Source organism: Podarcis tiliguerta (genome assembly GCF_965153285.1).
Source record: "Podarcis tiliguerta genome assembly, chromosome: 7".
Taxonomy (NCBI): domain Eukaryota; kingdom Metazoa; phylum Chordata; class Lepidosauria; order Squamata; family Lacertidae; genus Podarcis; species Podarcis tiliguerta.
The window spans coordinates 50,362,546-50,375,330 of record NC_139540.1 but is presented as its reverse complement, the minus strand read 5'-3'; the positions used below and the strand labels follow the sequence as shown (position 1 = coordinate 50,375,330).

General features: G+C 39.5%; 1 protein-coding gene across 4 annotated transcripts in view; it reads left to right on the top strand.

Annotated features, from left to right (window-relative positions):
• The window catches only part of LOC310681948 (cadherin-19-like), a 74,906-nt gene that overhangs the window by 24,923 nt on the left and 37,198 nt on the right, over positions 1-12,785 (top strand). For 3 of the 4 annotated variants that reach the window (XM_083450143.1, XM_083450140.1, XM_083450141.1), the window contains 3 exons: positions 4,240-4,309; positions 5,090-5,317; positions 8,312-8,414. In XM_083450143.1, coding sequence (XP_083306269.1) covers positions 5,120-5,317; positions 8,312-8,414 — 301 coding nt within the window. In that variant the 5' untranslated portion in view covers positions 4,240-4,309; positions 5,090-5,119. Of the gene's footprint in view, positions 1-4,239; positions 4,334-5,089; positions 5,318-8,311; positions 8,415-12,785 lie in introns of all 4 variants that reach the window. The other variant, XM_083450142.1, reaches the window with a different exon arrangement.

The following is a 12,785-nucleotide window of genomic DNA, read 5'->3' as shown; positions in this document are numbered from 1 at the left end:
TTAAGTGGCAAATAAATTTTATGAAATAAATATATTTCCCCCTGCTGTGATGAAGCATCTTCCTTCTCTAAAAAAAAGAGGATTTTAAAAAATAGAGCTTGGTCACAAAACCAGTAGTCTTAAAAGCTACTTTCTTCTGATGATATTAATGATTTGTGCAACCATCTTCTGTAATTTAATGAACAGCAGCAGCAGCAGCAATGACAACGCTTTTAGTCTGCCAAGTTGTGTTAAAAGGCTTTCTCTGCTCACTGAGGCTCTAAAATGCTAGCAAATAGCAGCAGGGTTATGCACTTAAATAGATGGTTATTTAGAAAATATAAATATAGTATGGTATCCTATATTGTGGTTGATTCATGTTTCAGAACTACTGGGGGGTGGATGGCTGTCAGTTACAGAGAGGTGGACCACATTTATCTGCTCGGTGGAATACATCCACCATGCATCTGAATTGCAAGCTAAAAGTACATTCATTCATTCATTCATTTAATAAAAATACTTCATTGATTGATTGATGCTCAAGGTGGTATACATGGGTCTCCTCCTTCCCAGTTTATCTTTTCAACAGCCCTGTGAGGTAGGTTAGGCTAAGAGATGGTGACTGGTCCAGGATCACCCAGTGACATACGTGGCTGAATGGTGATTTGAACCCTGTTATCTCAGGTCCTACTCCAACACTCTTAACCATACCATATTGGCCCTCTTTATAAATTGTATTTTCAATAAAATTGAAACCATGTTTTGTGTCAGTATGAAATTGGCAATAAAATGGCTAGCACATTTTCAAAGCTAAGCAGGGTCTGGTATGGTTTCAAATTGGATGGGGGACCGTGTGTTGAGATTTCCTGCATTGCAAGGAGTTGGACTAGATTACTATGGGGGTTCCTTCCAACTCTGTGATTCTATGATCCAGCCAAATGTCATTCATGCTGATTTTCCATTCAACATGGGTGGGTGGGTGTTGGTGTACATGTGTGAGAGTGAGAAATGTGGCCATCAGAAATGTGGCCATACAGCAAGTGTTTGAGGAGGCTGAACCTGTAGGATTAGTTACTGGATATCCAGTACACATTGCTGTGGTGAGAGAACCTTGCATTTTATGGATTATCAGGCAGAAATTCTTAGTTTACTTAGACATCAAGTATTTGGAAAAGCAGCACGTGTAGAATTTTTGCCTGAGTATTTTATATTTCCCATTTTTTCTCAAACTGTTTAGTGCCAGAGTGTCTTGTCAAACAAGTTAACTCATTCAAAGTAAGCTGTTTCTTATCCTTTATACCTCAAATGCAGCATGCTCTATGTACAAGCTTTCTTCTCATGATGTTTCAAATCAATCTGTTGAACCATTTTTAAGTATAAGCCCCATAGCCTAGGAAAAAAGTACAAGTAATATCATGTAAAAGAAAACTATTTCTAGGGCTCATACTGATAGCTTTGCCCTAAATTTGCTTCCCTAACAAACAACAACAGCAGAGTGACTTACCAGCATGACATGAATAAAGAAACTCATTCAAAATGACACTACTTTCTAATATGCATTTATCCAGCTCACTGTGCAGAATATTCTTAATCTAAACTGAGAAGACAATGGTACATCAGTCTTTCCTTCACAGTGACTGCAAAAAACAAACAGTGTGTTTGAAAAGCAATCAGATGGATAATTAATCAGCACCACAAATTCAGTAATTGGTGTGTACTATCCTTGTGGAATTCACCATACAATTTTAGTAAGAATAATGTTATAGTCACTGCCTGGCATGCAGTTCCAGATTTCCTCATTGATCTGTAGCTTCTCCTAAGCATGTCGCAAAGAAAACCCGCTTAAGAAATGCATTAATGACATGCTTTGATTTATGCTGGTGTCTCCCCTTGGGTATTATTGAGATAATGAATATGACATTTAAAGCATAAATATAAGCATCTTAAATCATCTGCAGGTGTTGCTAGATAATAGGTGAGTTCCACCCCCTGCAGTGCGAAAGCTTTTTTAAAAAATGAGACTTAATGCTGTTCCATTAATTTTTTAAAAATTGCTAGAAAATGTACAAAGTGTGATCCAAATGTCTGTGCTATTTTAGTTGATACATTGGATTTATTGTTGATGGAGTGGTGTTTTGTGATGGGGGTGCTCTATATTTATGGATGAGAAATCCTCCCCCTCCCCAGTTCATTGATGATGTTTTTCTCAAGTCTGAAGTTGGTGACCCCTACATAATTGTCCATAGCAAGACATGTATGTAGAAACACAAGAAGCTGTCTTATATTGAGTCAGACCATGTCACTCAGTACTGGCTACAATTTCAGGCAAGGAAACCCCTTATCCTACCTGGAGATTCTAGGAATTGAACCTAGGGACCCACTGGCGGAGGAAGAGGGGGACAGGGGGAACACACCACCCCCGGCAGTGCGATCCTGGTGGGGTTCCATCGCGGAAGGAAGATCAACACTTCAGAAAGTGGCCTAGGTGTGGACTTTAGGACCACAGCTGATTATACTATCACTGACAGCAAAACATACAAGTTGCCTCAATGGTGTCCTGAAGCAACTGAGCTTTATAAACTAGACTAGTTATCCATTGACTAAAGACCTCAAACCCTGAATGCTGTATCTGCCAGTTGAGGGGCAATGCAACCATTTGCCTTTTCTGGGCCCTGGGATTTCAAGCTCTGAGGATTTCAGAGGGTGCCTTTAGAAGGGCTCTGTCAGGTCTAGCCTAGGGAGGCCTGTATTTATGCAAGCTTGCAGCTCCTGGAACGAACACGCATGCAGCCCACAAACACACTTTGTAAATGGGGAGCAGACAGGTTTGCCACATGTATACAAGGCAGATCTTTCCTTCTAAGAACTGTAAAACTCTAAATGCCTACCACTATTAGATTTAGCTGTTCCTTGTAATAAAATAAAAATGTGTGAGTGGCTGGGTATTATGAAATATTTTATTTACATCATGCAAGGTGGGAAGCCGTGCTCAGTCATTTGAAGCTTTGCCTCTGATACTCAGGTTTATTAACCTTGTCTATAAAGAAACCACTCAGAACAAATGCTGATTGTGTACATCTTCCAAAAATGCTTGGCTCACCAAGTGCATCGTTTGCATCATCAATTTATCATTCATGCATTTTAAACCAGGAACTTGCGGGTCACATTTTCCTTTTGTCAGATGAACTGATAGCATGAAAGGACATAAAAAGGTTAAGAAGAAAAACAGAGAGAGAAGTACTGTATCATTTGTTAGGGAGCTAGTCTCTTCCACATGCTAGTCTCTTCCTCTAAAATCACACAAGATGCTGTTATGTTTTCAGAAAAAAGACTTGTTGAGATTCTATCATGTTCCTGAAACTCAGGATGCATATACACACATATAAAGCACATGACTTTCCCCAAAGAATCCCAGGAATTATTATTTGTTAAGGATGCAATTAAGGGACGTGGGTGGCACTGTGGGTGAAAGCCTCAGCCCCTAGGACTTGCCGATTGAAAGGTTGGCGGTTCGAATCCCCGCTGCGGGGTGCGCTCCCATCGTTCGGTCCCAGCGCCTGCCAACCTAGCAGTTCGAAAGCACCCTTGGGTGCAAGTAGATAAATAGGGACCGCTTACCAGCGGGAAGGTAAACGGCGTCCCGTGTGCTGCGCTGGCTCGCCAGATGCAGCTTGTCACGCTGGCTACGTGACCCGGAAGTGTCTGCGGACAGCACTGGCTCCCGGCCTATAGAGTGAGATGAGCGCACAACCCTAGAGTCTGGCAAGACTGGCCCGTACGGGCAGGGGTACCTTTACCTTTAAGGATGCAATTGTAGCACTGTGAGAGGTAAGCTATAGTTCCCATGATTTTTTGAGGGAAGACATGTGAAAATGAAGTTCATCCTAATTCTATGATACTCTGTTTCTGAGGAGGCAAAAAGATCCTGGAAACCATGTGACTCACTCATAGGGCTGAGGGGAGGATCTCATTCTGTTTCCACTTTAATGAGAAAAAGCTACTACCACCATAGAATGGAGGTGAATTTGCCACAACCTAACTCCCCTGGGAAGAAGACTCAGAATGGTTTTGCCCTGGGAAAGAGCTGGGGAAGGGTCCAATAAATGCATGCATTGATGAAAAAACCAAAACAGAAATGCGCCTGGGTAAAAATTACTTGCAAAAATATGTGTATTTGTCAAAATCAAATACAAAACTATTTATTAGGAGAAATTCACTAATGCTGTAGGTTGTTTTTTTCCCTTTCTTTCCCCAAAACAGATCAAAAATTTTGATGGAAATGTGGAGAACTGAAGTTAAGATCAGAAAAACCAGGACCTGAAATTGGAAGGTACATCCATCTTTACTCAAACATGTGGGTAATATTCTTCACATGTTTCTGGTATAATCATGGTGCCAGGGACTACATGACTGCCTCCACTGACATCATTGTGCCCATCATAACCTCTGCCAATAGGGAGCCTGCTCTTTGCATGAAGTCTCCTTGCCCATTGTTGAACCCTAAAGGATCAAGGTTCTGAATCATGTAGTATTTCTGCTGAATAAGTTATGGAGAAATCAGGAGCAGTGGGAGGCATGTGGATGTGGAGACAGGACTCCACACCTCCTGGCTTCCTGTTTAGTCTCTTCCCATGAGCAACACATAAATGAGACTTCTGAAGTATTTCTTTTCAGAACAGAGAATGTGCATTCCAACCACAATTTTTAGGATTCCTGTTTCTTGTTGCATTCATTAGAATCAGCAAATCATTCATGTCTTAGGCACCTGCATCTCAAAATGAATTTTGGGTAAGTAGAATGTGACAATGGAATCTACTTAAAGCATAATGGCTTGGTTGCACAATAGGCATTACCAAGCTTAATGCGTAAGATTATTTTCCTTTATGTGGCAAATGCGTCTGTGTGGCGTTTACACATTTCCCAAACAAAGAAAGGCAGGGGGAGGTTGTCTTTATGCTTTTTGTGTTTCTAATCAAAAACCTGTGGCTTTATTCTACTTCCTTTCTTTCAAGAGTAAAAAGTCTTTCTAATGGCAAAAATTGAGCCTTCAGTTTGACAGAGAATCAATATTTGTTCTGCTTTGTAAGAGTTACTTTTTGTCTTCCCACAGATGCATATTGATTGAAAAGGAAATTTCAGCATGCATTGCTACAAATGGCTCTCACTTGCACTGACCCTGGCTCAGCTTGGGCCCTGTTTTCCCTGTACGCACAAGTGTAACCCCGATGACTTGGAGCAAGCATTTGTGAGACGTCAGAGAGTGAAACATGGCGGGGTTCGGAGCCTGCTGGTTGTACAGGAAGAACTGATGTTAACACATCCTTTGAAATCGGGCCAGGTACAGTAACTCTTTCTGTGGGAGGTTTAACATCTCGCTGAGGTGTTGATTAGTACCTGCTTGCTTTTCTAAATCTTCCCTCAATCTGGCCTTGTGAAAGAACAGTCTCCTTGAAGCCTTTCTTCTGAGATGTGCAGCAATATACAGCAATACCCGAAGAATAAGCACCATCTTTGCCCTTCTTGCACTGTTTAACGATCTGCTCCATGTTTTCAAAGATGCTTTAGCATCAGAGAATCTGAAAGATCTCCTGTCCAGGTTTTACTTGGGACTGGAGGACTTGGTCAGAGAGCCATGTAAGATTCTGTGTTAGGACTGTCAGACAGGCAGGATCATCCACAGGTCAGAATGATGACTCAAGACTCAATGTGCACTCAGCTTTTTCATTCAGAAAAGGAAAACACAGCAGAGTTCACTCAGGCTCAGCTGCCCCAGTTGAAGACGTTGTTGTGGCTGGCATCTGTCCCCTCCTTCCCTCTTTAGCCCTTTGCCTCTGGACTCCTCCCAAGCAGACATAAACTATGGTGAGGAGGAGTGACCCCTCCTCTGGGCCTGTCTGGCCTGTTGCTCAGCAATGTGCAAGGCTCTTCATGATCTTGGTGTCAGTGGAGGAGGAGAGGCCACTGTAGAAGGACTTGCCTACTGATATGAAACTGAGGCAGCTTCTGGCTGCTCTCTTTCAGAGTCTGCACTCAAACTGACATACTTGGCATCCCACCTTGTCTGTGGACAGCTTCCTTCTTCTGACTCTCTATGTTCACTCAAGCCTCCTGCTTCTACCACCTCCCAGCTTTCTTCCTCAGTGTCCCACCACCACTGTCCTGGTCTAAGTCTTCTTCCTCTACGTCATCTCTAAGGGGTTCTTGGGCTGGCGCCTCCCACCACTCTTCATCTTCCAGCCTGTCCTTCAACCACAAGTACTTGTTTGACACTAAAGTTGCTATCATAAACTTAAAACCGTATTTGGTTTAGGCCACTTCTCAGCATTTCCCTGGCTCCTTGAAGGAACTTACAAACTCAGAATCGAATTCCCTATGGGCTGAGGTAGCCAATCATAGTAGTTTAACTTGAGGATTGGTGTGTACATATTTCTGGACTTTTATCTGGGCTACAGCACAGGGAAAGGAACTGTGCAATTAAAAAATAGTATCATGCTGTATTGACAAAAGTGTTTTGAAATTCCCTTCCATCTTCCGAAAAGAAAGAAAGGACTCATTTATCAACATCTGGCAACTTGCTTAGGCTTTTTCTTTTTCTTTTTTTGGCATTGCATCAGAACAGACACACTGAGCAGCAATGCAGTTTACCAACACTATTTAGATTGATATTCTGTTACGTTAAGTGGCATTTGATTTACCCCTCATTAATTTTTAATGAAGCAGATTAATACTAAATCCTTTTTACCAGTAAGAAAGCACCAGGAACCGGCACAGTTCATTATGTTAACGTGACTTGGGCACAATAAGCAATTATTTTCCACCCTGTTTGAAAATGCATATGATGCCCAGTAATTTTCTTAATGATTCTTTCCCCTTCTTCTTTATTGCTGTTATTTGGTTACTTAAAAAAAAAAAAAATAAGAGAAGAAAAACACACACAATGCTAAAGCCATTTTTAATCTCTCCATCTTGCATCCTTTTCCTGTAAGGCAACTTTTGAGCTGAATGAATGGCAAAAAAAAGTTTAACCACTAATTAACTAGCACTAAAATTTAATTGGGCCCAAAGGGTGAAGTGCTCAAAATTCATTAATTACTTTTTACAGCCTTTCAAAGCAAAAACTCTGGAAGTATGATGTCTCATTTCAAAAGGATACAACAAGACAATCCCTTTATATTTTGTGCATCTGCAAATATGGGTCACTTTTTTTTTAACAGAAAGGTCACAAAAATGTGATCAGCTTTCAGAAAGTTTGCTTTTTAAAAACAACAACACCAAAAGCAAATATGGATTTAATTTGCAGAATGTAATGTGATGCAGAGGGCCTCTGTTTGTTTATAGGAAGCATTTCCTTGGTAGCTTTGCCCCTCCTTTTTGTCATCAATGCATTTAGAAACGGCTTCTGAAGTTTCTCCTTAAACATATAAGCCTAAAAAAGCCTTATTGGGGCCTCATGTGCACTATGCATTTAAAGCAGTATTATAGCACTTTAAACAGAGATGGCTTTCTCCAAAGATTCATAGGAACTGTAGTTTTCTAATGGTGGTAAGAGTTGTTAGGAGACCACTGTTCCTCTTACAGTTCCTAGAATTCCCTGGGAAGAGTGATTGATTATTAATCAAGATGGCTGGTGTTTCTCAACTTTGGGAACTGGAGTTGAATATTTCAAGATGGTTTGATAAATATTTGAATTTTCATTAGCATCTCATATCATTTAAATTTGTCATATCTGATGAACTTGCCTTTTTTTACTGATGCCATACTACATAGAAGATTTCACCACGCTAATATAGAAAATGATGGATACCAGATTCAAATACTTGTCATTTAGTCTTTGCAAGAATTATCAATGAATCAATTAATTAATCACACTCCAAACAAGCATTTCAAGATGATTTACAATAAAGGCAACCAAAACAGCAAATACGTTTTAAAAAAACCCAAATCATACAAAATAGACATTCATGGCAAAGACCCGTTTATTCAGCTGTTAAAGTCTGTCAGATCAAAAATGCCTTTAGTTGTTTCCAGAAAGTTGTTTCCAGATATTGGGCACCTTTTGTATCTCAACTGCTGAATCATGGGGCATTTGTGAAATTCCACAACTGTTTGTTTCTATTACAAGGAGAAAATTCTGCTAATTACGAAAATAAATTGACTCCATTTGCTTTGCAATCAGAATGACATACTACAATCTCATTCAATTTGGTATAAATCAATACATGAAAGGGATTGCTGACCTTATTGGGGGGAAACCGACTTGACATTAAATTTGATTAGGTTTGTTTGTTTGAATCCTATCTTGAAATCAGCTTGTTACTCATTATTCTCGCAGCTGAAATCTGATGTAGATAAACAAGACAATTCCCTGGCTGATAATGGACCACATTTTTTGGATGAACCCTATGAAGCCACTGTTCCCGAAATGTCTGTAAGAGGTACTGTGTGTTGTACTTTGACCTTGCATTGATTCTATGTGTTTATGTTTATGAAGTAGGCTGTTGCAGTTAGATTATTTCATTTTCCTAAAGAATCAAAATTTGAAAAGATTCAGGACTTTAAATATGTGCAAACCAATGGGGTTTCTCTAAACCAGCATTTCTAATCATCACATCCCTCTCATTCCTATAAACCCTGTTCCATGCCCAATAATCATGGGATTCCTTTGCCCAGTGATGCTGTGGCCTATAGATTGCAGCAAAATGCTGGGCAAAGTTACATAAAAAAACTAAATGAGAACACAAAACACACAAACAAAAAACAAACCAAATACCCTCTTACCACAAACATATTTAAAAGGCCATACAATGTTTTATCCACCAAAGGCAAGGTTAAAGAGAAACAATATATAATGAAAGTGTCAGAAGAGCATTCCACAAATGGGGAGCCACTGCAGAAAAGGCTCTTTGCCACATAAGTTTCCCACAACCAAAGCAGAACAAATGCTCAAAAAGAGTGGACACTGTATAACCCTTGAGTAAGCAAATCAGTATGAATGCACAATAAACACATTGTCTGTACGAGTCTTTAATCTCTGATTCGGTTTTATTTTTCTGTTTTCTCCATCTGAACATCTCTTTTGGACTAGCTTGCATCTTAAGATCTAAATTGTAGCTCGTCTAGATCACATCCTTCTTTTGGGGGGTTCTGCAAAAGGATAGGAGATATACCAATTTAAATCTGGTTTAACTGGTTAAATTAAGTTTTAACTTCTTTTTTAAACGCTTCCTTCCTAGCATTCAGTTTCTATCTGACATTCACACAGTCTCTTCAGGGCTCTTCAAATTATATAGTTTCTTCAGCAGAATATTTAGCTCTAAGTGCAATTCAAGAATCAATATCTGTATTAACATGTATGCACATTAATTTATTATTTAGTACACTTTCTTACTTACCCACTAAAGACAGCATTTACATTTTCTTCAGGTTTTAAATACAAGTGTTCTACTAAATTAACGTGTAACAGGAAATACAGTGGTACCTCGGTTTTCGAACATAATCCATTCTGGAAGATCGTTCGAGTTCTAAAATGTTTGAAAACCGAAAACTCAATAGCCGACAGCTAGGCCTCAGGATCTTGCACTCAGTAGAAGCTGCGTGGCATGTTCGACTTCCAAGGTGTGTTTGAAAACCAAAGCATTTACTTCCAAGTTTACGGCGTTCAAAAACCGGAATGTTAATCAACTGAGACTTTCGAAAACCGAGGTACCACTGTAGACTCTTCCGCAAATACAATGCTATGATCTCTGTCATATTGTTTAAATGTCTATAGACACAATACATTTATAAAAATGACCAAGATTAGAGTGCAGTGGTCATACTTTATATTTCAGTGGGTTTGAGATCTGATTTAAAACTTTATCCATATAGTTTTTCTGCAATTTTTATTTATACCGCTGTCTAGTAGCAAATTCAGGACATAATGTATTATTATTGCATTCTTATTCCATTCATTGCTTCCATGGTTCTCGCCTTCCATCAACTCTGACAAGTTGTTGTACTTGTGCGAGTAACATTTCAGTTTAAACACTGTAGCCTAATAGTCACACGTGAAATCATTTTTAGTTAGTTGAAATCATTTTTGAGTACACAATCTTGAAGTCCTATAGCATTTGGAAACTATTAAATGTAATATGTGGAAGCTACTGAAGGAACAAATTCCATGGCACAACTGATTCATCTTTGCCAACTTTTTGAAATTATTAGGTTGCCACATTTCTAGCATTTTCCTGAATGGCCTTATGAGTCTGCAAAAAGCTGAATATCCATCTGGTTATTGAATGCAGATTTCAGAGTTGTTCTTCTCGTATTACCTCAGGAGCATATAAACATATGTACGTAGCAATCCAAATTATGTGCCATATGTCTAGCCTCATGAGCTATTCAGTGCCTCATGGGCCATTCAAAAAAATCACATGATTGAAGCCACACAATAATAAGATTATAGTAGTGGGTATTACCTAAGGATTATCTTCTTAGTAGTGACTTCCTTTTTACTCAAACCAAGTCACAGCCAAAATATAATAGCGATGGGGAAACTGCAGCCTTCCTGAAGTTAATGGACTCCAGTTCCTATCAGCCCCAACTCTCATGGCCATTGGTCAGTGATGATGAAAGTTGTAATCCAACAACCTCTGAAGACCCACAGGGTAGACATAATTGACTTAAATGATGTGGTCCCAAAGAAACTTCCAAGCAGATAAATTTAATACTTTATGCTGCTTTCTTAAGTAATAGTATACAAATAAGTTTGCAGGTGAGATACAACACAAAAGCCATTAGTTTGGGACATTTCTTTTGATGCCACTAAAGCAGCCAGATTCCCTATCAACATATTTACAGATAATGTTACAGCTTTATATAGGCATCTAAAAGTCCTCAGGGTGCTGCTGACTAATTTATCAGAGAAACATGTCGTTGTAGTGGAATGTCTTGGGATAAGATGTGATAATGTGATTCTATGATAGAAAGTGGCTGGAGGTCTTGCGTGCCCCAAGAGAGGTCGATTTGTATTTGTATTTAGGAGTTAGGAAAGAAATGAGTTAGACATAAACACTGCATTATAAAATGAGAAGCTCTGACGAATATTTCCTTCATGGGTATAATCTTATGAAAGGCCCCTGGGGATGGTGTCAGATTTAAATCTAGGATATAGCCAGCTCCCAACCAGAGACAAAATTGTCTTCTCTAGATGGATTGCACTATCTGTTATTCAGTGGAAAATGCTCATTACCAACCTCAAGGATATAAAAAGCTATCAGAATCCTGTTGTGTGTCTTGCCTGCATTGCTTGTTTTGAGTTTATTTCTTTTAAGCCGCACCACAGGCATTAAATTAAGGACTGATGCAGTGCTCCTGGTTTGGTGGTTTTTTTGTGTGTTTTTTTAATATGAAGTCCTTTCTTATCTCTTAAACCTGTAGCCAGTGGAAAATTAAGAGAGCATCTCGCATATGTACACAGGTGTGCGAAAAAGTGTAAAACAGGAATGGAGGAACTGTGGCTCTCAATATGTTACTGGACTTCAGCTCCAGCAACAACAGCCAGCATAGTCAAAGGCCAGGAATGATGGGAGTTGTAGCTGAGCAACATCTAGAGCGCCACAGGCCCCATACTCCTGTTTTAAAAGTATGGCCAATTAAAAACAACTGCACTGGTTGCCAGTTCATTTCTGGACTGAATTTAAGGTGCTCAAATTAGTTTTTAAAGCCCTAAATGACTCAGGCCCTGAATAGCTGAAGACCATGTCATTCCCTACAGACCCCTTGGTGTTCAGATCAGCATAGGCAGGCTTCCTCAAACTCGGCCCTCCAGATGTTTTAAGACTACAATTCCCATCATCCCGGACCACTGGTCCTGCTAGGTAGGAATCATGGGAGTCGTAGGCTAAAAGCATCTGGAGGGCTGAGTTTGAGGAAGCCTAGCATAGGGAGTACTGTCCAACCACCCTCAGATGCTTGGGGGGTGGCCCTGGGGAGGGCATTTCCTGTGGCAGCCCCTATAATGTGGAACTGCCTTCCCAAACAGGTACATCTTCATTACACAGCTTTTGGTGGATGTGCGTCTATAGACTGGCTTTTGAGATGTATATTTTGTGAGGGTCTTAAAGCTGCTGAGCCCTGGCTGAGGCAAGGCTCAACCAGGAAAGCCCAAGATCAAAACTCTAATCCAACCAGATCATGGGTCTGGATTACATTGTTACTTACGTTACTTAAATTCCACAGAAATGCATAGGATTATGCTGTCAGTTGAGTTTTATTTCCATTTTGTCTAAAGGCCATAGTAGAAATCTAAAAATGCAATACATAAAATGGTTAGTTTACACATTGTTACCATGGGCAAAATGTAATCCAAAAGTAGCTGTCCTTGCAGTGATATGGGAGGCATTCACAGTGAAATTCAGTAAAAAGGAGGACAAGATTTAGATTCTGCTAGGCTTCGCAATCTCATAAAAAATGAGACAGGCAGCTTTTCAGGTAAATAATTCCAAAAGCTGGGTGTCTGTAAAGAGATCCACTATACTTCGGTAAATAAAGGGTCACACACAAAAGAGGATTTCATCCGCACTTCAAAGGAATATGGTATTTATTTATTTATTTATTTATTTATTTATTTATTTATGGAATAAATCATGTAAACTAACCCTAACCCTAACCCTCACTTTCCCTAACAGGATCTTGAAAAGAAAGTATCTTTATGTTGCCTATATGTCTATATACATATAGAAACATTAACAAACAATGAGTAACTTTTTTTTACATGGTTAGCTATAGTATATGTTCCCATAAGAACTGTGCCTTTCACTCAAACC